General features: G+C 39.9%; 1 protein-coding gene across 2 annotated transcripts in view; it reads left to right on the forward strand.

The window, feature by feature from the left end:
- Positions 1 to 27,948, forward strand: part of DNMT3A (DNA methyltransferase 3 alpha) — a 118,550-nt gene that overhangs the window by 65,531 nt on the left and 25,071 nt on the right. For both annotated transcript variants that reach the window (XM_051976355.1, XM_051976354.1), the window contains 4 exons: positions 25,427 to 25,642; positions 26,238 to 26,396; positions 26,641 to 26,748; positions 27,633 to 27,789. In XM_051976355.1, the coding sequence (XP_051832315.1) occupies positions 25,427 to 25,642; positions 26,238 to 26,396; positions 26,641 to 26,748; positions 27,633 to 27,789 (640 nt within the window). The remainder of the gene's footprint in view (positions 1 to 25,426; positions 25,643 to 26,237; positions 26,397 to 26,640; positions 26,749 to 27,632; positions 27,790 to 27,948) is intronic.

A 27,948-nucleotide genomic window follows, 5' to 3' on the forward strand; every position in this document is an offset into this window, starting at 1 on the left:
AAAGAAGATGCTTAATAAATATTAAATTGAATTTAACTCAGAAGTTTGGATGTAGAATTAAACATAGCTTCTGGGCTGGCTCCTAACATTCCCCACTACTGAATGTAGCTGCATGTGGGGCTCTGAACCCTTGCATTCATCCATCAAGTCCATGCTCCTTCATTGGAGCTCTGGGAAGCAATGCCTCTGCAAGGCTTGAGCTTGGGGGCCTGCATGGCACAGTGCCCAGCCAGGCAGCCCAGCTGCTGGTTACCATAGTGACACTAATGCTTCTCTTCAGAAGGAGCCTATCTGTTCCTCTTCCTTCAGGGCTCCTTGTTTTGCTGCATCCCCTTGCCTCTAAAAACCCAAGCTCCTGCTTCTGCCTTAGTGGCCTTCCCCTCAAGGCTATTTGTAGGCCTTTCTTGTCCTTTCTGCTTCAGAAGACCCCTAGTTCTTAGGAATTTTGAGAAGATAAGGCACTGAGATTGAGCAACTTCTCCAGCTCATTAGGAGAGCTGCTATGAGTCAAGAGTATTTATTTTAACTTGTCTATTCAAGTGTATCTGAGGTTTAGAGCTGAAAGAGGCCTTTGAGGTCATTTAGTCTAACTATCAAGTTAAAAAAAAATTATCTTATTTTTATAAGTACCTTTTGTTTTTACATCACATGTATTTTTCAAATATTACTCTCACTGGCCTACCCAGAGAACCATTCTTTGAAACAAAGATTTTCTTAATAAGTTCAGTAAAACTAACCAACATTTTGACTATGTCTGATAGTATATTTTACATTCATAGTCCCTCACCTTTGGAAAGTACATTTTATAAATGCTTCAGAATCAAGGTTAGTTGTAAAATGTTCTGTTTCCATTTTTGTAGGTATTGAACCTATTATTTTCCTGGTTCTGATTACTTCCCTTTACATCTGTTCATAGAAACCTTCCCATTTTCTATTTGTTTACTTGAATTGGGCCTGTAATTTCACCAGTGAAGGGAGCTCCCAGGGAACATAGGTCACTCTCATTGATGCTAATCTCCTACTGCCATGTAATTTATTGTCTTGGGTAGGTGCTTGGGGAACAAAGAGGTTAGGACTTTTCTCAGAATAATTAAACCAAGAGGTATCAGAGATAGGATTGGAATCCAAACCCTTGTAGCTTTAAGGGACAATTTCCAGTCCATTTCATCTCAGACTTCTCTTAGTTTTTTGCCTTCATGATTTCTTACATCACTGTAATATTCCATTATGTTTTTATACGTGAATCAGTCTAGCCATCCCCCAACCTATTGCTGCTTTGTAACATGATATACTTTCCAGGGTGCTCTCTTTATAAGTGTCAGAGAAGTGAAGTGATTTGTCCAAGTTCAAATAGGTTGGTCACCCATAAATGAACCAGGTCATTGTAACTATATGGCCTCCTATGTGCCCTCTTCCCAAACATATTTGACAAAAGTCCCCTTTGTGGAGTGGCAAAGACTTGAGAAGCAAATCTACATAATACAGAGCACACAAAGTGCCTTATAGAGTTATTGTGAGGATAGAATTAGATAAAATGTGGATGACAAGATTTTGAAAACCATAAAGGCTTAAGTAAGTATAAACTGTTTATTATTAATTACATGTAATTATTTCTTGGACTTAGTGGATAGAGTAGGAAGATTTGATTCAATTTGACTTCAGACATTTAGTAGCACTGTCATCCTTGGAAAATCACTTAACTCTGCCCCAATTTCCTCATCTGTAGAAAGAGTTGGAGTGGGAAATGGCAGACCACTCTAGTATCTTTGCTAAGAAAACCCCAGATAGGTCATGAAGAGTTGGACATGATTTAAGAACAGCAAAAATTATTTCTTAAGGTACATTCCATTGGGAAATAGTGTGGTTTTAGGATTGAGGTTCTAAACTGTGCTCAAATTTTGGCACAGCCCTTTACTATGTACTCTGACAAGTCCCTTTAGCTTTCTCAACCTGTTTTCTTGTTGTAAAATGAAGAGATTGGAATAGATGACCTCTGAGGTTCCCCTCAGTTCTAAATGAATGATCAGCCAGTCATTCAACAAACGTTAAGCATCCACTGTGTGTCAAGCACTTTGGGAACCACTGGGGACATAAAGAATTCCCACCCACCTTCCTTCTCCCAAATTCTTTGCTTTCAAGGTGCTCACAGTCTAATGGGATATACAACACAAAAATAAAATATATTCAGGATAAATTGTAGATAATCAAACAGAAGAAAGGCTCTGGGGCATTGGTCTGGAGTTAGGAAGATCTGAGTTCAAATATGGCTTCAGATATCAACTATCTACATGACCTTGGCTTAACTTTTGTTTGCCTCAGTTTCTCTACAACTAGTAATAGCATCTACCTCATAGGGTTATTGTGAGGATAAGATGAGATAATATTTGTAAAAGTACTTAGCATTGTAGCAAGAGTTTGGAGGAAGAGACATCATTAGATAGAGTGAATTCCATAAATCTGGGCCTGAAGGTAGAAGGGCTGGTTTCCCTCTTATCAACACACATCTCAGAGAAAACTGGCCTCTTCCTTCAGCTGTCTCAATTATATTTTTCCAATTTAATTTCTTACTCTTTTATAGATGTTTATCATAGGCATAATAAGTTTTGCCACAACTCTGATAAAGAGCCTACAATAGTAGGCTATAAGATAGTTCATTCCAGTTGTTGGTAAAGCTGTCATCCCATGAACTGAAATATTGGTAATAGACACATCCTATAAACCTTTATCGGGAAGATAAGATCTCAGTGTGTCTCTCCTGTGTCTCTCTTTTACATATAGCATAAGAGATGGTGTAGAGGGCTGAAACTATGGAATCAATGCACTGAGGTCAGGACTGCTGAGCGCTTGAGGTTAACTACTGATTGGACAATACTCTATGGGCATATGCTTGGAAAATGATCTTTTCCACTATCCATACTGGCTCAATGATTGGTATATACAAAAGATTGTAGGAGGGACTAAGGGGTGGAGTAAAGCTAACCAGAGACACACTCTCGGCGGTAGATGAGGGAGAAGATGGTAGGGTTGATTCTGCTTTCAATCCTGTTCAATCCTGCATCTGGGGACCGAGAATAAAAATTGAGGACTTTTGCTTATCCTGAGGTTGGCTGATCCTGGGGTGGCCTGGGTGCCAGCGCAGTCATTACAAGATGGAGTGCTAGACTTCAGGTGTGGGTGTTGGAAACACCTGAGGCTGAATTTTGCTACATAACCTTTGGCGAATCACTTGAACCTGTCTGTCCTCTAGTTTTTTCATTTGTGAATGTAGCTACTATATTCCAAGCATTGTGCTAAGCACTTTAAAAATATTGTTTCACTAGATCCTTACAAGAAATTTTTGAAGTTGGTCCTATTATTATACCCATTTTACATTTGAGGAAACTAGTTTAGTGACATTTTCATGATCAGTTAATATCTGAGGCTGTATTTGAATTCAGATCTTCTATTCAAAATTCATTTTCCTACATCTAATTGGAAAATTGAGGTAATAGTAGACAACAGGGTTGTCATGAGAATCAATGAGATAACATATAAATTACTTTGTAAACTTTAAAGAGTTATATAAATTTTAGCTATTATTATTTCTGCTCTTTGATCATTTTTGAATGGACCCCATTTTTAATGAACCTGATTGGAAAGTAGGATGCATTTAAGCCTAGATTTATGCCTGGACCTGAGTTAGAAATTTCTTCAACTTGGACCAAAAGGGAAAAAGGGGCCAAACTATATTAAGAATCACTATTTTCTATGCTCTCACCTTAGTTTGTTGAAATTGAGTTTAACAGGCCCAAAGAAAAGAATATGTATCTTTTAACAATGGCATATGTGAAACAATGTTTCATCCTTGGTTATTTGACTCATTTGTCTCCCTAAAATATGTGTATATAGGGGGAAGAAGAGAGGAATATCTGATTACCTGAGGTAATATTTGAGGGCAGTGATCATTTGCTTCTTTGCCTATGCATAGGGGCTGACCCTTTCCAAGCCTACCTTAATGTTCAGTGAATAGTTTGGTGTTTGATTTTGAGAAAGAAAGCATAATACAAAAAATAGAGTTCTGCACCAATAGTGGAGAATCCAAGTTGTGTGTGTGGGCATTTTTGGGTGTACTCAGACAAATCGTTTCATTGTTCTTTGCCTCATTTTCCCTCAAGATGAGTGATTTAGCCACCATTTTCAAGTTAGAGGTTAGGGAAGGAAGGATCTGAGCCCATTTTCTCTTTAGTGGAAAGTTTGTGCCCTAAGAACAGGAATTATTTTTCATTTAGTCTTTCTGTCCTCAGGGCCTGAGATAATATCTTACATATAGGAATTAGATTTTGAAGAAAGGGAAACCTTCCCATTGTTGAAGAGGGTACACACCTGATTGTTCAGCACAAATTAGGAACACAAGCATGGGAAAAGAGAGAGTAATGATTCTCCTTTGCAGTTCTGAGCTCTAGAGTCCATCCATCCATGTTTGTTTCTGTCTTAGGGAAAGCCCTGCCTGACAGCAACACTGGGAAATTGTTGCCTTCCCCCCCTTCCACTCTACCTTGTGTCTCACTTCTTAGAGCATTTGGTTTGTCTCCCTCTATAGTTGGGATTTGTGGGAGGCAGACTGGGCAGGAAGGTCCTTTGGTACTGTCATTTGGCATTGAAATGGAATCCCACCCCACCTTTAGGGGAAACCAGGAGAGAGGAAGAGATAAGGATGGGGTTGCTATAACAACTGGCTCCAGGCAGAGGCCTCTCCCTTTCACCCTGGTAGCATGGTTTCCAGGGAGATGGGATTCTGGGTGGAGGATGCTTTCTTCCTTAGAGCTGTGGGCATCAATAGACAGGCAGCAAGAAAGCCTATTCTTGGGGTGGGAGGTGGGGTGGGGAGGACAGCAGTCCTGGGAGCATGTCAGCCTGTAGGCACCCAGCTAATGTCCTTTGCTCTCCTGGTCCTGGTCTGTCACTTTCTTTCCTCCGTTGCTCTCTCTAAGCTCTGTCTCCCTAGCAACAAGTCCGACTAACTCCTTGGTGTTGGCTCCGTGTCTATTTTTAGCCACACTGCCAACAGCTCTGTTCTGGTCAGTTGTTCACAACATCCATGTAGATAGGTTGGGGGATGGGGAAGCAAGCATCTAAAATTCAGTCAGATCCCACAAGCATTTATGATATGCCTACTGTATGCCAGAAAGACCCTAGAAGTCCCTGCCCTCAAGGACCTTATATTCTGCTAGTAGTAAAAAGCCGAGCTCCTAGCTTCCCCATTTCTCTCCTAGCCATCACTGAATAGAAATAAAGGGTGATATTCCTCTTATTTTTGAATCTTTTACTTTGTAATTTTTTTATTTTAACATTTTTTGGGGGAAATTTCCCTTTACCAATAACAGCAATCTCTCTGTCTCTCTCTCTCTTTCTCTCTCTCTCTCTCTCTCTCTCTCTCTCTCTCTCTCTCTCTCTCTCTCTCTCTCTGCCTCTCTCTTCCTCTCTCTCCCTCTCTGTCTCTCTCTCCCTCTCTCTCCGTCTCTCTCTGTCTCTCTGTCTCTTTCTGTCTCTCTCTCTCTCTCTCTCTCTCTCTCTCTCTCTCTCTCTCTCTCTGTCTCTCTGTCTCTCTCTCTCTGCCTCTCTCTTCCTCTCTCTCCCTCTCTCTCTCTCTCTCTCCCTCTCTCTCTCTCTCTCTCTCTCTCTCACTCACACACACACACACACACACACACACACACCCTACTGCCCAAACTGCTTTAAAGTTTCCAGAACATTTTAATTATATTATCAAATTTAATCTTCACAACAAACAATACAATATATACTAGTATTATTCCCATTTCATGGATGAGGAAACTGAAACTCAGAGACTTATGTAAACTGAAGAGACTTACCCAACTTTACATAACTAGTGTTTTAGACTATATTTGAACCCATCTTTCTGATTTCAAGACTGACTCTTCAACAATTACATCATGTCATGTCCTATTCTGTGCATCTGTGTACATCTGTGGCAACTTAGTAAATAAATGTTTGTTGAATTGAGTTGCATTTCCTGGGTTATGGGCATGTATAGGTCATTCATTCAGCAACAGAAGATCCCTGATTTAAAGGCTAATGGATGGGGGTCCCCATTGTTGAGGAGTGAATGGATTTCCTTTAATCTCTGTGATTTAGAAGGTTTTTTAATAGTATTTAAAATAACTGACATTTATGTCTTGTTTCAAAGTACTTTAGAGTCATGGTATCATTTAATCTCCTGTGTGTCTCTCTTTTGAAAGAAAGATGTTATAATTAGCTCCACTTTACAGATGTGACAACCAAGGCCCAGAGGTACATTGGAAAGAGCAATGGTTCTGAAGTCAAAAAAATTTGACTTCAATTCTCAGCTCTTCTGCTTATTTTGGTCATATTACTTAATACCCTTGTATCTCAGTTTCCTCTTCTGTAAAATGAAGGGTTGTTCTTAGTGGCCTTTGAAATTCTCTCCAGCTCTGAATATATGACCTTGTAATAAGTAAAAGGGCCAGAATTTGTACCCATGTCCTCTAATTTCTAATGCAATGCTCTGTTCACTAGACCATATTAATTTCCTTTGCTCTCAGTTCTTTGTAGCAGCAGTAGCATCATTGCTAATATTCGTATAGCACTTACTGTGTCTTAATGTCTTAAGCACTTTACAATTATTATCCAATTTAAATCCTCACAACAACCCTGAGAGGTAAGTGCTATTATTATCCCCCATTTTACAGATGAGGAAACAGAAAGTGTGCTTTCCAGGATAGAAGATCAGATTTGAACTTTGGTCTTCCTGATTCCAGGAAGATACCACTCTATCCACTGCACCACCTAGCTGCTTGACCATTTCTTTCCACTTCAGACAGAACAAGATGAAATAAACTTGAATAGTTGTAAGGAACTTAGGTGAGATATGATGGAGAATTTCTTAACTGAAGGCGTTAAACACAGAATGATTTACTGGTAACAAGTATAGCCCTTACTTCTTTAGGAGTCCTTTCCTAAGGGGGAGTAAATTTCTGTTGACTAACAGTGTTTGAGAACCTTCACCATCAGCTTTTTGGGGTTGAATGGGATTTCCAGTGATTTCTGTATTAAAAATTTCCGGTTTGGAAACTTTCTCTATCAATGAACTAGACCATCTGCTCTGTAATTTAATTGTCTTAGGGAATTGCTTGGGAAACTTGAAAGTTAAATGACTTGCCCAGGGCCACACAGCAAGATAGCTGCTATCTGAGGCAGGACTATCTGATTTCCATGCCTGGTTTCTATTTACTAAGACATGCTATGCTATGTCTTCATAGGAGACCATTGGCTTTTTTGTTCCAAAATTGGAGACTGATTTGTAAACCAATGTGCCAAATTATTCATGCCTGACACAGACCAGGCTCCTTTTCCCCCTACTAGTTTATTTGGTTTTTTTCTTAGCATTTAGGTAATCTGGAAAGCTAATTAATAAACAGAAATTTTCTTGGTGAATATAGATTTAGAGCTGAGAGAATATTATGATCTTGAGGAATAATTTCCACTTATCCAAGCTATCCTGCTAAATTTTCCCTGTTCACCATAGGAACATGAAGGCCAAACTATATGCTTGTGACAGCCGGTCAGCTCACCCTCTTTCTTGCTGAGTGCTAAGAATATAAGTGCATTTTTTCTCTCCAGTAGGACTTCTATTTCTGAATCATTGATCACCATTTCAAATAACAGTCATGGCACCTCAGAGTTTCCAAGTTTGTACCTGAATTCTATATCATTTGTCTTCTATAATCTGTCTTTCTCCTTCATGTCTCTAAGATCTGTTAATGGTATTATTGCTTCACCCAACACCTAAGCACTTCTTTAATCTCTTTCTTCAGCTAGTCATTTGTCAAGTTCTCTTGATTTTGCTCTGTTCCCCTCCTTTACATCAACTACTGCCACCCTGAGAAGAAAATCTCTTCTCCATGGACTACATAGTTAGAGTCTCCATCAATTACCCGTTGTCTGATTTATTTTCAATAGTATTTTATTTTTTCAATTACATATAAATACAGTTTTCAACATTCATTTTTGTAACATTTTGAGCTCTAAACTTTCCTCCCTCCCTCCTTTCCTCCCCTCTCCCCAAGAAGCAGGCAATCCAGTATAGGTTATACATGTACAATCATGTTAAACATATTTCGCACAGTATCATATTGTAAAAGAAGAATCAGAATTTTCTCTTTTGTTAAAGGGAAAAACCATGAGAAAGAAAAAAAAAAAACAAGAAAAGTGAAAACAGTATGCTTTGATCTACATTCAGACTCCATAGTTCCTTCTCTGGCCAGTTTTTTTTTTTTTTTGAATTGTCTTAAATTACTGTATTACTGAGAAGAGCTAAGTGTGTAATAGCTGATCACTGAACAGTGTTGTAATTGTGTATAATGTTCACTTAGTTCTGTTCACTTCACTCAGCACCAGTTCGTATAAATCTTTCCATGTATTTTTCAAAATCTGCCAGCTCATAATTTCCTATAGCACAATAGTATTCTACTACATTCATATATCACAATTTGTTCAGCCATTCCCAATTGATGGGCATTCCCTCATTTTCCAATTCTTTGACACTAAAAAAAAGTTGCTATAAATATTTTTGAACATGTGGGTCCTTTTCCTTTTCCTTTTTTTTTTTTTTTTTTTTTTTTTAATGCTCTCTTTAAGATACAGGCCTAGTAGTGGTATTGCTGGATCAAATGTAGACATAATTTTGTATCCCTTTGGGCACAGAGTTCCAAATTGCTCTTCAGAATGGTTGGGTCAATTCACAACTCTACCAACAATGCATTAGTGTTCCAATTTTCTCACATCTTCCCCAATACTTATTTTTCTTTTCTGTCATGTTAGTCAATCTGATAGGTGTGAGGTGGTACCTAAGAATTGTTTTAATGTGCATTTTTCTAATCAATGGTAACTTAGAACATTTTTTCATTTGATTTTAGATAGCTTTAATTTCTTTATCTGAAAACTGCCTATTCATATCCATTAAATATTTGTTATTGGGGAATGTCTCATATTCTTATAATAATTAACATAGTTTTGGTGAGGATTAGTTATGTGAATCATAGACTAAGAGGTTGAAGGGGACTCGGAGGGACACTTAAGCAGACCTCTTCATTTTATAGATATGATACCTTCAGCTAAGAAAAGTTGAGTGACTGACCCAGAGTTATATACCTTTTAATTATCTAAGACAGGGCTCTTCCTGGCTCTCAGTCCAGTGTTCTAGTTATTATATCATATTGCTTCTCTGTGTTGAAAAAGAATGTGTTCTGTGACTAATGGTAAAAAAATGAGAAAGAGGAACCTAGGTAGATTAATAAAGTCAGGCATTATTGTAATTCTTATAAACAAGAGTTTTGTAGTTGATAGTTACTAGACTAGAAATAAAAAAAAAAAATGGGTTCAAATCTCAGATGTGGAAGGAAAACAGGAAGAGAGCAGATGAGAACTAATGGAAGTTCTAGCCTTCAAATTCTTCATCTGTGGAATAGTCTGACCAAAGAGAAAAGGTGAGGATTGGGAGGGAGTTAACTAGCTCGATTAAAAAGATCCTCGATTGGAGGATCTTAGGTTACATTTGAAGGCCTGAATCTCAAGTCTAGAATTTGAAGGGATTTTGAGAAACTTTTAGCCCAATCAATTAATAAAAATTAATCATTTATTAATTGTCTTCGAGGAGCCATTCATTGTGTTGGATACTGACTTACAAAGACAAAAGGGAAAGCATGCCTGCCCTCAGGGAGCTTATGTTCTTTGGGAGGAGATAACATGCACATGTATTATGTGCAGAATGTATTCAAAATAAAAATAAGAGGAGTTTCTTGCCTGAGGAAGGATCAAAGACCTATCTGTTTCGTTTAGGTGATGCTTCTTGTTGAAGAAGGTGTTTGTCATGAACTTTGAGGGAAAGTTCTATCTTTGGAGCTAAAGTATTCCAGGAAAAGGGCAGGAGATAGAATGTGTTCTGAGGAACTGCAGAAAGGCCAATGTGGATGAACTGTGGAAGGCATGAAGTAGAATAATATATAATGATCATGGAAAGTTAGATTAAGACCAGATTTTTAAAGGCTTTAAAAGCCAAATAGGAGGTTTGTATTTGGTCATTGTGAGCTAACAGTGAGCCAGTGGAGTTTGTTGAGCTGAAGAGTGACTCGGTCAGAATTGTGCTTTAGGAAAATTTCTTTGGCAGTTTGGCATTGGATAGCCTTAAAATAGAGAGACCAATTAGGAAGCTAATGCAACCCTCTAGGCTGAGGTAGAGTGCCTAAACCTGAGTGACTATGAATGGAAAGAAAGGGGCGCATTTAGGGTTAGGGATGGGAAAGATAACATTTGAAAGGATATAATTAACTAGACTTGGCAAGTGATTTGGCTATTTGAAGTGAGAGAGAGAGAGAGTGAAGAGTTGAACATGATCCTGAGATTGAGAACCCACATAATAGGAAAGAGTGTGCTCCATCCTTCTCATTTTACAGATAAGAAAATTAAGGCCCCCAGTAGGAAAACGTCTTTCCTAGAATTAATTAAGCAGCATTTATGGTATGCTTACTAATTGTTAGGCACTAGATCTAGATCAAGGCTAAGCCCTGGGGATATAATATAAAAAAGTGACAGTGACCTCTCACGGAGTTTATAGTAGAAAGGATTATTCATATAGGGAAGAGGGGATTAGGAGAAGGAATTTAGGTCCGAAGAAGTCACTGAGATGCTGTCTAGTTGACGCATAGAGAGCCTATTTCAAGGTCTTTTCCAGAAGCCATGGTGCTATTGATTTGATTACCATTCCCAGAAAGAGATGGAAGGAAAGGAGAGAGAGGCAGGCAGATACCTAAGTGGATGGCTAGATGGGATGTGAAGGTGATGAATTGTGATCTGTAGCATCTGAGGGGACCATCTAGATAAAGTGGACTCTTTTGCACTCTCTCAGTCTCTAATTCAAAAGGCTGGGTGTCAGGGGCAGGAGCCAGCCTGGGTGCTAAGAGTATTGGCAGGATGGGGAGAAGTTGGGCAATGGTGCCAGGAAGATAGCCAGACTGAGACAGTGTGGGTGGACCACTGGGTGGGATGAGAAGAGAAGAGAATACCTTCTCTGCATTTTACTCCTATTTGGAGAAAAGTGCTTTTTTAACTGCTTTAGATTGATCTTCCCACAGTGCTTTCTTTCCTCCCTCTGCAAGGTCTAACTTGTTTACATAACTTCCTGGATTCCTGCCAGAGGGGGGTGTCAGTATTTCTCAGTTCCATCTGGGCAAAGTTCTTAGCTCATCACTAGAAAGGCAATTGATCCTTTCCAATGTTGTGGGAAGCTTCAGGGATGGGGTCTTCTGGATTTTAAACCTTCTCTGCAAAAAAATCTTTCTGACCTCCAGCTGCAAACTGATCTGATGAAGGAAAACAGGAAGATAGCAGATGAGGGAGCCAGGCTTGCTATGCCTTACCACCTGGAATAGTCATGCCCTTCCCCTTATAAATAAATTTATTACAGTATCTGGAAGGTCTCAGCAAAAGATGCATGTTACTAACAACTGAGGTTCATATCATGAATATAGAGAATAAAAAAAGAAGCTGGAATTACTATAACACTTTTACATTATCTAGTGGTGATGGTATCTGGGCTTCTAGCCACTCCTGTTTTCTCCAGCAGCATTAGAAGTGGCAGCAATAAGAAGAAACAGAAAAGAGGCAATGTGTTACAATGAAAAGAGCTTCAGACCTGACATCTGAAAACATGGGTTCAAATCTCAGATGTGGAGACCCAGGGTAAAACATTTCATCTCACTGATCCTCATTTTCCTTCATGTAAAGCCATCTCTAAATCCTAAAAGTTGTATTTTTTAAAAAGTTTTATTGATGTCTTTTGTTTTTTTTTTCCCACAATATTCATTTCCCACTATATTCTTCTCTCAACACTTATTGAACCCTCCTTTGTAACAAAACAAAGGTAAAACCAAACTAACCTAGGGAGGGAGCCTCTCTGATAATACCACACCTTTTACAATGTCCACCCCACCAGCACCACAAAGACAAGGAAAATGTGCTTCATTATCTATTCTCCAGGACTAAGATTAGTCATGGATATTACTTTGAGCTCAACTGCTTTTTAGTATTGTTTTCATTTATATAATTGCAAATAAAGCTATTGATGTATATTGTTAGCGTGATTCTGTGTTAGTTCACACAAACCTATGAATTCTTCCTTGTCACTATTTCTTATAGTACTTAATCATAATATTACTTGACATTCATATACCACAATTAATTCAGCTGTTCCTAAATTCACGGGCATCCACTATGCCACCATATTTTGAGGTTTTTTTTGTTTTTTGCTCAACAAGGATGAATATTTTGCTCTCTACAGGATCTTTCTATTCTTTGACCTCCTTGAGGATATGTATAGAAGTTCTTGGATAAATGAAAATTCTTGGATAATTCTGAATCTTATTTTCCAAAAAGGCTGGGTTAATTCAAAGATCTCTCAGCAATGTATCAGTGTGTCTGTCTTCCTGAAGTTTCAAGACAAGTTGAAGACACCAGGAATGCTGTTTTCTTTATTCTTCTCCTCAAAATGTCTTCAGCCCCAGAAGGGGTCAGGTAGTTTTCCTCCTTCCTCCTGTCATCTTCCTGACGTGTATTGGTTTGGTTACAAATCATTAGTCTTGGCAGAAATACCACAGCATCAGCCCTTTCCATGAGGCTTGAGATTCCTTAGTTGAGAATCTGGATTGGGTTACATTTCTTTCTGTAGGTAGCCAGCATATTAAGGTGGGCTCTTGCTATCCTCTCCAGCTCTTGGCTCCTCTCCAGGATAGCAAGGCTGAAGTGCAGGATTGTGTGGGGTATTGTTTCATCTGTGAGGAGGGGCCTGGAAGAAGAGCTCACAGTCTACCCCCTTGTTCCCAGAGCCTGGGTTTCTTTAGAGCTTCTATTAGTAGATGTATACATGGGAGGAAGGGTGTTAAACTGACAAGGCCAAGTCATATTAGCTAAGGGTGATAAGGGTTGACTTGAGAAGCTAATTCTGTCAGCCAGTATGCTTATTGAGTAGAGTACAATTTTTTTTTCTTTCTTCTTTCCACTCTTCACAATTTTTTCTTTCCTCCTCCATCCCTTCTACCTATCTTCCTTCCCTTGTTCCTTTCTTTTTCTTTTTTCCTTTTTTCTTCCCTCCCTCCCTCTTCCCTTCCTTCCTTCCTTCCTTTTCTTTTTTCCCTTTTTCTTGTTTAAACCAGGAGTTCTTAACCTTTTTTTTTGTGTCAGTGATCCCTTTGGCATCTGATGAAATCTTCTCAGAAGAATGCTTTTTAAGTGCAAAATATATATATATCATTATAATAATACTTAACATCTATAGAGTACTTTTAGGTTTTCAAAGAGCTTTACCTGTATTATTTCTTTTGATGAAATATATAAGGTTACAAAAGAAATCAATCATCTTAAAATATGTCTGTTAAAATACATTTTAAAATAAGTTGACAAAATAGACTTCAGGTTAAGATTTCCTAGTTTAAACTATTGATTAGAAACATTTACTAAATAGAAGAAAAAGTGAGGATAACTAAAGTATAACATATCACCCATAAACTTAGGATATACTCTCTCCCACTAATATATACATTGGAAGTTTATTGGAAAGGAAAAACAGTACCTTTTTTTCTTCTCTAAAAGTTTAGACTCTTCAAAAGTTCTTGAGAGATCCTACTACTTCTAAACCTTTAGCATTATATAATTCAGTGAAAAGAGCATCTAACTTGGAATTACAAGTTCTGAGTTCACAGTCCAGTTCTGCTATTTACTACCTGTGTGACCCTGAACAAATCAGACTCTCTGTACCTCAGTTTCTTTATCTGTAAAATGAAAGGATTAGATTCTATGGCATCTCAAGGCCTTTGTAGTTGAAAATCTATGACCCCATATTCAGACATTCTTATTCCCCTAATTTGAATTTACCATCTGGCTCCAGTCTATCTTTCTAGGCTGATTTAACATTACTTCAATTCATGCTGTCTGCAGACCCGCCAAACTTAGCATCTTGGTATTTCTCATATACAACATTCCATCCCTTATCTCTGGGGCATTTTTGATTCTGTATCCTTAATATCATAATTCCCACCTTAGTGTAATTTTAAGCAATTAAAGTGTATACTTGCATTAAGACTTTAAGGATATCCTGTATAGTAGTATTTAAATAAATGCTTATTGATTAATCAGGTATTTTCTTTCAGTTCAGCATGTCATCAACCCCTTCCATTCCCCCTCACTCTCCACCCCCATCCCATTATCTTCACATAATGCCCATTTCTGGCTAGCCTTTACTTTTTCTCTATCACGTGAAATATTCCTCTTACTTCTTACTGTTCCCAGTATTTTCACCCTTCAGAACCCAGCTGAAGCTTCATCTCTGACTTCTTAGGGTACAGGTTATTCTGTATCTTTTTTTATATTTGAACCATTTTTCAACCAAATTCCTTCCTGCCTTTATTTTGTTAATTTTCGTTTCACAGATTACATCTTGTTCTAAGTAGATTTAATAAGTGCTTTATCAATTTGAGATTTTAATCATCTACATGAGAGCAGAACTCATATTTTATCTTCTGAGTTCTGCACTTCCCCCCTCTGCCCCATCTCTAGATTTTTTACACTATGCTAATAACACATGATAGAACCTTAACTGAGATCTGACAGTGTGGAAGTCGATAACCATATTGTATATTGAGTATCTTTTCTAAAAAAGACTCAATTGACCCTTTTTGAGGGAGATATATAATATATACAACACATAGGCATATTTTGACTTGTTTTTAAAATTTCCCTAAGTTATTAGATAGGGTCATACCAAACTGGAGAGTAAAAAAACAAAAACCTGATCCTTTCTTTTTAGGTTCTGTTCTTCTCACCTAAGATGGAACCAGAACCACTCCTGAGTTGAACCTGGGGCTCCCTGGCAATTGGGTTACATACTGGATTTGAATACTGGCATAGCCACTGACTTAGTTACCTGTGGGACCTGGGCAAGTCACATTTTTCCTAGATTTCAGTTTCCCCAAATGTAAAATTAGAAACTTGGACCTTAATGTCCTTCCAGCTCTAAATTGATGATCATATCGTCCCTTAATAAGAATTGATGAATCAGAAAAAAAAAAAAAAAAAAAGGGTTCTTCAGGGGAATTTGAATTAGCATGTATTTCCGTGAATATTTCATTCAGATATTTCTAGACAAATCATATCATAGCCTACCCTAATGGGAAAGCAAAGATCTGGAGTAACAGAGACTAAATTTAAGGGATCCAAGGAATTTGGGTATCTGGTGAAGCAGAAACAAACTTAGAAAAGTCAAGCCCGGTGAAGGAGAGAGTTGTCATTGGTAACCCATCCTCTGTTTCTGGAGATCCTAAATTCAAGCTATATGAAGTAAAGCGGCTTTCTTTTTCTTTTTCAGTGACCCTTCTTTTCTCTTCTCAAGGCTCCAACTCAAATGGCTGGGGCCTGCTGATGTTGCATTCTTGGGGCTTTCCTGCTGCCTTCCTGGCCTCTCGCTTGCCAAGAGGTCTCTTTTCCTGTTCCGCCTTTTCCAGCCTCACTTTATTTCTTAACTCAACTTTGTCTCACTTCTCTCCCTGATTCCCCCTGTCAGGCCTTGGGCTCTCTAATGCCCAGGTCACCTGCAGGAAGGTTGCAGACCCATCCCGATGGCTGGCCAGCTCCCAGCTCCCTTGGCTCTCCCTCTGCCCCACTCCGGGCCTCCTTTTCTCCCTGTGGGATCCCTGCCTGGCCCCCAGGCTCTCTCTGTTAATCTCTTCCAGAAGTGGGAGTGGGGGGAGGGAGGGGAAGGACCTCTTTGGGTGGGGGAGGGGCTTTCCCTTCCCCCTGGAAGGAGAGGGATCCGCCCCCATAGCCCTTGTCCTCAGGCCCCTGTGCCTGAATACTCCACCCCTAGTAGACCAGACAAGAGGGGGCTGGCCCGCTGCCAGCGTCTGTGAGCCGGCCCCCTCCCCCGGTCCTTTTCCCAGCCAACCAGGCACTCCAGCTGGACCCACGTGACCTGGAGTTCCTAGACAAAGAAAATGTTCAGGCCCTCCCCCCTCTCCCCAACCTCCCCCCCCTTTGAACCCCTCCGCCCCCAGCCCCATCTCCCCCCTTACCCTCCCCCAAGACAGGCGGCCACAGTCTGAGCTTCTGGGCCAAGGGGGCTCACACCTGAGCTGGACCAGACAGAGGTTGCACCTGGCCTTATGGGTAGGTGCTTGGGCTGACCACTGGAGTGTACAGGGGGCTGGGGCAGGAAAGGGGGGGGGGGGTGCAGAGGGGCCAGGCTTGGGGAGGAGATGGGAAATCTCTTGGTATTTATGCAAAAATTAAGATTTGCCACCCCTTGTCTTGAAGGGGTCTGTGATTTTCTTTCCCCCCAATTTTGGAGAAGCTCAGCCAGCCCTGGATCAACAGCCCATCGTCACTTCTCTGTACTCCTTTGACTTTGCCCACGGAGTCAGCCACGAGGCTAAAGGGCTGGCATACTGAGCAGCAAGGTCTAGGAGAGAGAATGGGAAATTGGGGAAGATCCAGAGAGGAGTGGGCATGGGCCACAGAGTGATCTAGAGACTGAGCGGGACCTGGGGCTTAAATGGGAACAGCTTCTTCTCATGTTTTGCTGGGCTCCGTGTGGGAAACAACAATAGTCATAACAGCTGACATTTATATAGCTGATCTAAGGTTCACTCTGATCTCCTGCTATTAACCTGCTGACTTGTGTTTGGGGATTGGGGGCTGGTGGGGATGGAGGTTGTTGAGACAGTGCCTGTGGTTGGCCCTGCTGGGCTCAGGAGTCTCAACACTCCTGAGTTCTCCTTGGAGCAAGAGCCAAGCCCGAGAAGATCGAGGGAAGAGGAGAGAGAGGGAGGTTCTGACTCATAACGAGGGTGGGCTGGTAGAGCAGAAATCCTCTGCCACAGGGGCCTGGTGAGGGAAGAGAGGCCTGGACAGGGGGCCCCAGAGTCAAATTCAAGGGGCAGTGGTGGGATCCGAGTCAGGATGAATGGAGCTTTCTTGACATGTCGAGGGCTGGGGATGGTGAACAACAGAACCCTGACTGCTGTTGCCACTGGAGAACCAAGGAGGTTGGGGGTAGGGGGGTGGAGATCCACAGATTCACACAGTGGATTGTACTGATGTCAGCAGGCAGCTGACTGGGGGTGACAGATGATGGGGGGTTGGTATTGTTGGGGCTGGCTAGAGCTTGGTGTGTGAATTACGGGCTCATTTCTAGCTTTGCCTAGGCGGCCAGTGCCTTGACGCTTGGTTGTGGGTTGGTACATTAAGGCATGGGAGAGAGAAGAGAGGCCTAAGGGATGGACTCGTCCTGATTTCCTCTACCTGCCATGTGGGGATGCAGTCCTGGTTGAGGGTTAATTGAGCTCGTGAAAAGCTTGTGGAATGGTAGCCATCAATCTGAATGGGATGAAGGTGGGGGAAGAGGAGTTGAGTCTTTCTTTCCCAGCTATTGTTTATTTGGCACCCTGGGGTGGGGTTGAAAAATGCAAGAACTGAAGGATTTATTCCCTTGAACTTGCCCTTTGGGCCCTGCTCTGTCTTGCAGCCCTTCCTTATCCCCTCCTCCAACCCCCACTCCTCCAACTTTGCTTCTTCCCCACTGTTCAGACCCAGACCTTCAACTATTTGCTCTCTTCTCTCCCCACTTCCACTGTAGCTACAAGCTTCCATTCCAGTCTCTCAGGTGACAGTCATGTCCAGGGCAGGGGCAGAGGCCATTTTTTTGTGCTCAATAAAATGCCAGCAGATACCAGCTACTAAACCTGGCAGGCTAGGGAAATTGAGGGGAAGAATTTTCAAGAACATAGTAGGGAATATTAAAAAAAAAAATGACAAAAGGTTTCTGGAGGTAGAGCAGAGAGGCTTCTGTTAAGGACAATTCTTTTTAAAAACCTCCTTAACCAAGGAAAAATGTAGTCAAGCTAGACCTGGGGGATTAAATAGTTTTACTGTGTTAGTGATGGAGAAGGGGAGAGCCTATCCCTGGTATGTCTTTCAAACTCTCCCAGGCTTGAGAGAAAATCTTTTTTTTTTTTTTTTTTTTTTTTTTTGTCTTTCCACCCCATGGACTTCATCATTCTTTGGCCATTCTCAAGTAATGAAAGTTTCCATCTATTTTCTCAGGCTGATGGGAAGACTCTCCTCCTCCTGGCGCCCCTCCCCCATTCTTCTGTCCTCAGTATTGACTGAGAGGTGTTGCCCTTGAGCCCCAGTGGCTCATTAACTTCTGAGCAAAAAGATCCTTTGGGTCTTCTAGGTCAGTGGCCTAATGTAGGTCAGGTCATTAGAGACTGTGTCTGCTGCCTCCTCCTCACCATCTTTTTTAGAAGGGGGGCTCTGAGGCAGAAGAGGTTTGCTCCTTTAATAAGAGTAGTGGAAAGGAATCTCCTATAGGTTCCCAGGAAGGTCAAAGAAAAGGGGGTGAAGTAGGAGGAGGGGGAGAGATTTGAGAGACCATAATACCAGTGCCCTTATCCAAGCTTGCCCCAGTTGCAGGCAAATGGTAGGATTGAGGGTAAATTTCCCTGCTTAGTAACTAAATGTAGGAATCTAGGGAAGGTGGAATAATTGAAGTGTACTTGACGCTCCAATGCACAGCCTCTGGGCCTTTCCCCTACCCCCTTCTACAAGCATTTTTATACTTTCAGCTGTCTGTGGGGGAAGAGTACATGTTATCCCCTTTTATGAGTGGGTGTTGAGGTTCCCCATGAGTCATCTTTAATTAATATTTGAGTGCCCTCTAAGTGCAGGGCATGATACTGGGGAAGAACGGTTTTCATCTGTGCCCTCTTGACAAAGTTTAGGAGATGGCATAGGTGATTGGGAAAAAAAAAAGAGCAACCTATATCCAAAAAAATTAGACTTGCCCTGTGTCATTTTTGTTTTGGAAGATTATCTGTTAGTGCACATCTTTTCCGTTTAAGGAATATTTTATGTTGAAGGTATTTGAATTGATATTTGGAGGTGAGTGTAGAGTGAACTCTTCAACACTTCCCGCTGTCTTTAGGATAAAAGACAAAAATCTTCAGCTTGACATTTAAAGCTCTACAATTTAGCTTGTACCTATCTTTCTTTTCCTATTTCATGTATCCTCCCACCCTCCGTGCCTTCTCTCTTCAAGTCAAAGTAGATTGCTTGCTTTCCTTCCTGTGTTCAGCATTCCATCTCTCCTCTCTCCTGTCCTTGCTTAGGTTATCCCCTTTGTTTGGAATTGCTCCTTCCTCACCTCCATGAATCTCTCCCTTCCTCTAAAGCACTGTTTGTATGTTTCCTCTCTCCAGTTTTAAGTCTTTTCTGTTAACAAAGCCGTCTTCCTTTTGAGTAATATTTTTGTGTTAACATTGTATAATTTACCTCTCAGTATACATGTATCCCTTACTTGGGAAGTTTCAATGACTCCCAATTTCCTCCAGGATAAATTGCAAACACCTCTAATGAGTATTTATTTATGTGTTTTATTATACCTTTTTATTTACAAGTTATATGCATGGGTAATTTTACAGCATTGACAATTGCCAAACCTTTTGTTCCAATTTTTCCCCTCCTTCCCCCCATCCCCTCCCCCAGATGGCAGGTTGACCAATACATGTTAAATATGTTAAAGTATAAATTAAGTACAATATAAATATATATGTCCAAATAGTTATTTTGCTGTACAAAAAGAATCAGACTTTGAAATAGTGTACAATTAGTCTGTGAAGGAAATCAAAAATGCAGGTGGACAAAAATATAGGGATTGGGAATTCATCTCTCAGAGTTCTTTCACTGGGTGTAGCTGGTTCAATTCATCTAATGAGTATTTAAAGCCTTTTATGATCGGATTCCATTCTCTCTTTCCTGACTGATTTTACATTATTCTCTTTTAGAGGAACTTTTCTCATCTCTTGCCCATCTCGGGCTGTTAGTTTACCACAGTTACTTTGTAACTTTGTATATTTTTTATTTGTTGACTTGTCTACATATAATTTTTCTCCCTAAGAATGTCAGTTCTTAGGACAGGGTCTATGTTATTTTTGGTTTTATATCACCATCATCCATGGTGTTCTAGCCCCCTCAAGTTTAATAAAAACCTTTTTAATGAATAAAGTGTTCTATCTTCCAAGGAAATAAATCATCTTGAGGAAAGGACTGTTTTTGTCTTACTATCCCGAGAGTGTTTGATGCATAATACACCGATTTGGAGCTGGAAGGGACATCAGTAAAAGCTACCTAAATGACATTTTCCAAATCCTTGAAGGAATGTATATTGAAGGAGTAGATAATAAGTGATTAAAATGAACCTTAAAAGATTTTGGTCAAGATATTTTCTTCTTGATATTTACTGTGATAGGGGATCCAGTGGGAAGATTTCAAAGACTAGGATTGAATGTGCATTATAGCAGCACAGAAGAAAATAGAGTTTTCAAAATAACACTTTGAGATAGTGTGGAAAGTATTGTGGGAAATGACCTGAGTTTGGCATTGTCATTTCTGTGCACCAGAAAGGAAACACATCAGCTAGACCTATGTTGGAATCAACCTTTCCGGATTTGTTACACATCATTCCTCTTCATACACTCTTGTTGTCCAGTCTTTTAAGTCGTGTCCCAATTCTTCATCAACCTCATTTGGGGTTTTCTTAGCTATTGCTCAGCCAAATTGGCCTTCTTATTCTTCTTACAAGATATTCCATCTCCTGTCTTAGCTTTCCACATATTGTTTTCTTTTCCTGAAAAGCCCATGGTCTTCATCTCTGTCTCTTAGAAGCCTTAATTTTTTCCTAGACACAACTCTAGCGGGACCTTTCCATTAAGACCACCCATCTTTGCCTGGCTAACTCCCCTATTTGTATTATTTCCTCTAATTAGAAGGTAAGCTCCTTGAGAGTAAGAACTGTTTAACCTTTGTCTTTTTACCCTTTGCATCTAGCACTGTACCTAGTTTATGGAAAGTGTTTTAGTACTAATTGCTGGTTAATTGATTGTAGCCTTATAAATCTAGAGGACCCTCCATATTATCTCTGCTAGAGACTTGAATTTGGAATTTGGAAGACTTGAGCCAAGTACTTCCTTAGACATTTTCCTGGTTGTGTGATCGATCATGAGCAAATCTTTTTTCCTCTTTCTCTTCCTCTTTCTCTTTCTTCTTCTCTTCTCTTCTTTCTCTTCTTTCTTACAATATTTCTGGGTTTCAGTTTCCTCATTTGCAAAACAAGGGGTATGGACTAGATGACTCCTAACGTCTCCTCCTGGTCTAAATCTGTGATCCTAGGGTTCCAAAATTAAAGGCAGAAAGAAATCTAGGTGCAGTTGCCTGTCCTTTAGTAGGATGAGCACCAAAGAATGAAACTGCCATTAGAGGTTGAATCTACAAGAAATTCGTTACTTGGGGAGTTGGGGTAGGCAAATGTATTAGTGGATCATATAATGAGAGAAAATCTGGAGCAGAATTTAGCCAGGAATGAATAAGTGAATAAAAAAATAATTTACTAAACTAAGATTATGCAATGCACTGTTTTATGAACTGGAAACAAAAATAGGAAACCAAGGAATTTTCTGAACACACAGGAGGTTTTCATCTTCGTGGTAGGAAGAATCCATAGTCTTTAGGTATAGAGGCTGAGTAGATAGTAATACAGCTTCAGTATCATTTTCCTTAATTAAACCACGCTAGTTTCTGATGTTGAACTATTTAACAACACCAAAGACTGATATTAAGAACTTTTGTTTTCTGGGTCTTTGATAACTTTTGAGGAGTTAGTGGGGTTGAAGTGCCTGTAACTGAGCAGTTGCCCGGCCAAATCTCCATCAGTGTTATTGCCTTTCGACAATGGATGCGTGGACTAGGCTGGTAATATAAGTACTGGTATTTGGGATGGACTCTTTGGCTTACCTGACTATTGATAATAGATGGTTTGAATAGTTGGTATTGGTGGTGGCAAGGCTTCTCCACAAATGGTTAATCCCCTTAGAGATAGGTGTGGGGACAGGACCACTGATATTGGTAATAACTGTAATTTCTTTTTTTCTTTTTTTTTCCAAAACTAAGTTTTAAAATTTATTTTTAACATTCCTTTAAAATTTTTAGTTCCAAATTTTCTCTCTCCCCCCACCCACTGAGAAGGTAAATAATTGATATCAATTATAATGTAAAATCATACAAAACCTATTTCCTTGTTAGCCCTATTTCCCCCCAAATCAAGAAAAATAAAGAAAATGAGAACATTATACTTCGTTTTGCACTTAATCAGTTCTTTCTCTGGAACTGGATGGAATTTTGTCATCATGAGTCCTTTGAAATTGTCTTGGTTCATTGTTTTAATCAGTGTCTTTCACCATTGATCATCATTACAACATTGTTAATGTACACAATCATCTGGTTCTTTTCACTTCACCTTGCTTCTGTTCATTTAAATCTTCCCGTGTTTTTCTGAAAGACCTCTTTTGTCATTTCTTACAACATAGTTGTACTCCATCACAAATCATAGGCTTTTTCAGTCGTTCTCCAATTATTGAGCTTCCCCTCAATTTCCAACTTTGCCACCACAAAAAGAACTGTTATAAATATTTTTGTATATAGGTGCTTTTCCTTTTCATTTGATCTCTTTGGAAGACAGACTTAGTAAAAAGATTGCCAGATCACGGGGCATAGTTCCTAATTGTTCAGAATATTTTAACTAGCTTACTATTCTATTAGTAGTTCATTAGTGTATCCAATTTTTTCCTCATCTCCTTTAATATTTGTCAGTTCTGATAGCTCTGAAGTGGTACCTCATATTTGTTTTAATTTTAGTTTTCTCTAATAGTTATTTAGAGTATCTTTTCATGTCACTATACATAACTTTGTTTTCTTCTGAAAACTGCCTGTTTAATATCCTTTATCCATTTATCAATTGGAAAATGGCTTTTATTTTTGTCAATTTGACTCAGTTCAATGCTCAGTATATATTTGAGGAATGAGGACTTTATCAGAAAAACTTGCTGTAAAAAAAATTTTTTTTTCCAGTGAGGCAATTGAGGTTAAATGACTTGCCCAGAGTGACACAGCTAGTAAGTGTTGTACCTGGTAAAAAATTTTTAAATGACTTTACTTGGTACATTTTAGCAAAATGTAGTTTCACTGATTATCCCTTTTAATTAGGTCTATTTTTGTTTTTGCTTTGTCTGACATCAAGATTGCTACATGTGCTTTTTTTTTTTTTTTAAGTTCAGCTGTCTGTGTCCTTCTGTTTCAAGTGTGTCTCTTGTAAACAACATATTGTTAGATTGTAGTTTTTAATACCTTCTGTTGTCTGCTTCCGTTTTATAGGTGAGCTCATCCCATTCACATTCACAGTTAAGATTGCTGTGTATTTCCCTCCATCCCATTTTCTATATTATCTATCTATGTCTTTTTCCCTTTTTTAATCCTGTCCCTTCTCAGAAATCTGTTTTGCTTCTAAGCACTGCCTCCCTTAATTTGTCCTCTCTTTTATCACTACCTCCCAGTTCTCTTATTTTTTTTTTCTTTTCCTATTTCCATATTTGGTAAGTTATAGTTCTGTACATAACTGAGTTGTGTGTGTGTGTGTGTGTGTGTGTGTATTTTCTTTCCTCTTTGATTCAGTTTCTATGAGGTTCAAATATCGCCTGCCATCCATACCTTAAACCTCCTATTTTCCCTTCTACTTAGAAACTCTTCCTTGTATGTCTCTTTTATATGAGAAAGATTTCTTCCTACTTCTCCATTCTCCCAGTTCCTCATTCTTTCTCTCCCCTTCATCTTTTGGAGAGATCATTCCAATATCATTGACTCATTTATGTCCTTTGTCTATGTAAACTCTTTTTAACTGCCCTAGTAATGATAAAGTTCTTGTGTTATCTTTCCATATAGGAACATAAACGTTTTAATAGTCCTGAAATACCTATGATTACTCTTTCATGTTTATCTTTTTTATGCTTCTCTGAGTCTTACAATTGAATATCAAATTTTTCTATTCAGTTCTGGTCTTTACATTAGAGATACTTTCAAGTTCTCTATTTCAATAAATATCCATTTTTCTCCATGAAGGATTATACTCAGGTTTGCTAAATAGGTATTCTTGGTTGTAGTCACCACTCCTTTGCCTTTTGAAATATCATATTCCAAACTCTCCATTTTTTAAATGTAGAAGCTGTTAAATTTTGTGTGATCCTGCTATGGCTCTATCATATTTAAAATGTTTTGGTTTGTTTGTTTGTTCTTTGATAGTGTGAAGTCTTTTCTTCAATCTGGGAGCTCTGGAATTTGGCTGTGATATTCCTAGTAGTTTTCATCTTTTTTTTTTTCTATTTCTATTTTTCTAGATATTTCTAGATCTAAGATACTGGGGCAATTTTCTTTGATAATTTCTTGAAGTATCATGTCCATGCTCTTTCTCTGATTATGGCTTTTAGGCATTCCAATCATGAGGCACTATCCCAAGCGTCAGGCTTTTTTCTGCTATTTTCAGAGCAAATTCTGGGAATCTGCAAGTTTTTGGTGTTTCCAAGGTGGTGTGATTCTGGAAGAGAAGTGTGATCATTGCTCTCTTGGTTTGTACTCTGAACTTTACCTAGGAAGGGCCCCAGGTCTCCTGCCATTACAAGCCCTAACAATCTTTTTGCCTTGGAACTGAAACCTCATGAGATTTCTTAGGCTTAAAAATGTCTCACCTTAAATTTTTGTTGATTCTGCATGAAAGTTTGATTGTTTTAAAAAATATGTTTTTTGATATTTTTATTGTTTGGAAAAGAATGTTCAGAATTTAGCTGGGTTGCCACTGATCTGCCATATTGACTCTGTCGTGGATACTGCAGTTTCTGAGATCTCTTGGGCTTTGAGTTCTGGGTTAGGACTACAAAAGAACAAGGGGAGTGATGATTGCATTGCTGGTAATGGTTTGGCCCACCTGGCACCTGTTACCTCCTGTCTCTACTTACGGATGTCTTATTATATCACTTCCAGGATTATGATAACTGCTATTTCTTAGAAAGCTTTGATTTTTCAAAGCTCCCTATGTGGGTCCTAAAAACTTTGGGAATTTTAGTATGAGATCAGATGCCTAAGCTGTTAAGTTGTATGAAGATTAATTAAGAATGAGAGTAGTGGATGAGATTTCTTAACTGGGGGAAAAGAGCTCTAGAAAGGAAATAAAGGGGTAACATTCAGTTTGGAAAAGAATGGCTTTTATAATTGGCAGTATTATTTTAATTTTTTAGAAGTGAATTGGTTCCAAAGTTGTTATAACATTTAGGAGAAGTGGCCATTCTCCTCCCATTCCGTTGGCGGTTTCAAGATTCAGGGAATCTTCTCTCTGAGAGCAAAAGCTCTGAATAGGTTTTTCTTTGGGGACTTCATTGTAACTATGACAAATTACATTGGATACTTCTCTTTGTGTCCTGCTCAGGCTGAGAAGAAAGCCAAGGTCATCGCCGTGATGAATGTTGTAGAAGAAAACCAGGGGACTGGAGAGCCACAGAAGGTGGAGGAGGCCAGTCCTCCTGCTCTACAGCAACCTACTGATCCTGCTTCCCCCACTGTGGCCACCACACCTGAGCCAGTGGGGGCTGATGCTGGGGATAAGAATAATGCTAAGGCCGCTGATGATGAGCCTGAATATGAGGTGAGTGTTTGGGGAATACATCTTTTTAGAAAAAATAAGTTTTGTCAATATCTTTTGTTTTCATATCATAGTCATTTCCAGTTATTCCTCTCCTTGTCCCATGTACTTTGTAACTTAAAAAACAAACAAAAAAAGAAAGGCAAACAAAAGCATTTTGACCACTGTGTAAAATATAAAACTATACACATAGTTCACCTACTTCTCCCATGAAAAGAGGGAATGCATTTCCTCATCTTTTCCTCTCTCAGCCAGGATTATAATTTCTGTTGTTCTTTCCTACCCTTAATTTAATACCTCCCTGGGGGCTCTCTGCTAGTTCCTCTTCCTGTTCTTTTTATTTTCTACCAATCACAGACTCTCCTCCAAACTTCAAGCTTTTATCTTTCTTAAGCCTTACACTTTTTCAATATAGTAAACTTATTTTCACATTTAGAGAGCTCTAATATTCATTTCTCCAGGCTATCCTTTTGTTCCATGTTTATTACAGAGACTGTCTTGAACATTTTCAGGAAGTAGATGAGAAATGTTTTCAGAAAGAGAAAAGTATCCTGGTGGCAATAGTTATAATAATGATTTTTACTTCCTTGGGCTACAGGATGGCCGGGGCTTTGGCATTGGGGAACTGGTATGGGGAAAACTGCGGGGCTTCTCCTGGTGGCCTGGCCGAATTGTATCCTGGTGGATGACAGGCCGAAGCCGAGCAGCTGAAGGCACTCGATGGGTCATGTGGTTTGGAGATGGCAAGTTTTCAGTGGTAAGTGCTAGGATGCATGTGGCTGTTAGGGGAGGGTGCCATTTGGTCGCAGGATACTTGTAGTCATCATCCTGGGGACAGATGGAGGTGGCTAATATGCAAACTTGGAATGGAATAGGAATGGTTTTAATAATTCTTGCTGTTTTCTGCATCCTTATTAATTCAGGGTGATGGTTTGTAATATTCCCAAACCTCCAGAATTCCTGCCCAACCTTCACTATGTTAACTTGATGTTTTCTCTCAGGTTTGTGTTGAGAAATTGATGCCATTGAGCTCCTTCTGCAGTGCCTTCCATCAGGCAACATATAACAAGCAGCCTATGTACCGGAAAGCCATCTATGAGGTCCTTCAGGTGAGTGCCAGAGACTGGAAGGTGAAAGGGAGGGAAAAGCCAGAAAGTTGAAGTTGGAGGGTAAGAAGGTTGGTGACTAATAGAGAGTGAAAATAAATCTTTCTTAGATCTTAAGGGCCTAGCCAGCAAGCTGAAGTCCATTCATAGGAGGATCCTTTACTAAGGCTATTAGTAGATAGCCCAGAGAAAAAAAGATTGAAGAGGATGAGGGGGGAATGAGGGTTAGGGAACAACACAGTAGCTATCTTTTTCAAGTATTTTGAGGGGCATGTCATGGTAAAGAGTGATCCATCAACAAGTATTGATTAAGTACTGACACTATGTTAGGCTCTAAGGATAGGTACAATGCCAGAAGTGAAATAGCCTCCCATCAAACAGCTTAGCCTTTTTCTGTTTGGCCTTGAAGGGCAAAGCTAGGACCTCTGGATTTCAGCACATTGTAAACAAAAACTTGCTCATGATAAATGGTGTCTAAAAGTAGAATGTGGATTGCTTTGAGAGGTAATAAGCTCCCTGCCATGCCCTCACCACAAGACGGCTAGAAGCCAGACATTGATTTGTTGAAGATGTCAAAGAAGGGATTCATGATTTGGATCAGGGCTGTACTAGGTGACTTCTGACACATCCTTCCAATTAACTCTTAAGTCTGTAAGGCCCTCTGGCTGCACTTCCTCCTGTTCCCACCTCACCCCCTTTCTACTCTGTTCTTCCTCAGACATTCTCCTCCTTCACTCAGCCTGATCTGTGCTCCGCCCGCCCCCCTTCTACTCCCATATCCTGGCTATGTCCACTCCCACTGCTCTCTAGTCTGGCTGTGCATCTGCGATTCTCTCCCTCACTCCAACCTGGCCATGACGCTCCCCCCCTAACGTGCTGCCCTACAGGTGGCCAGCAGCCGCGCTGGGAAGCTGTTTCCGGCCTGTCCTGAAAACGATGAAAGTGATACAGCTAAAGCCGTGGAGGTGCAGAACAAACAAATGATCGAGTGGGCTCTGGGTGGCTTCCAGCCCTCTGGCCCAAAGGGTCTGGAGCCACCAGAAGGTAAATGCCAAAAGCTCAAGCTGGGTTCTCCAGTCAGCCAGTGCCTGAGCTAGGTAGAGGATCAGGGAGGGAGGAAAGAGAGGTGGGGGAGAGAGCACAAGCAAGTGCTTGGATGCCAATGGTAACTGCCATAACCTCTTTCTGTGATCAAGGAGGGGA

Source organism: Antechinus flavipes, chromosome 2 (assembly GCF_016432865.1).
Source record: "Antechinus flavipes isolate AdamAnt ecotype Samford, QLD, Australia chromosome 2, AdamAnt_v2, whole genome shotgun sequence".
Classification (NCBI taxonomy): domain Eukaryota; kingdom Metazoa; phylum Chordata; class Mammalia; order Dasyuromorphia; family Dasyuridae; genus Antechinus; species Antechinus flavipes.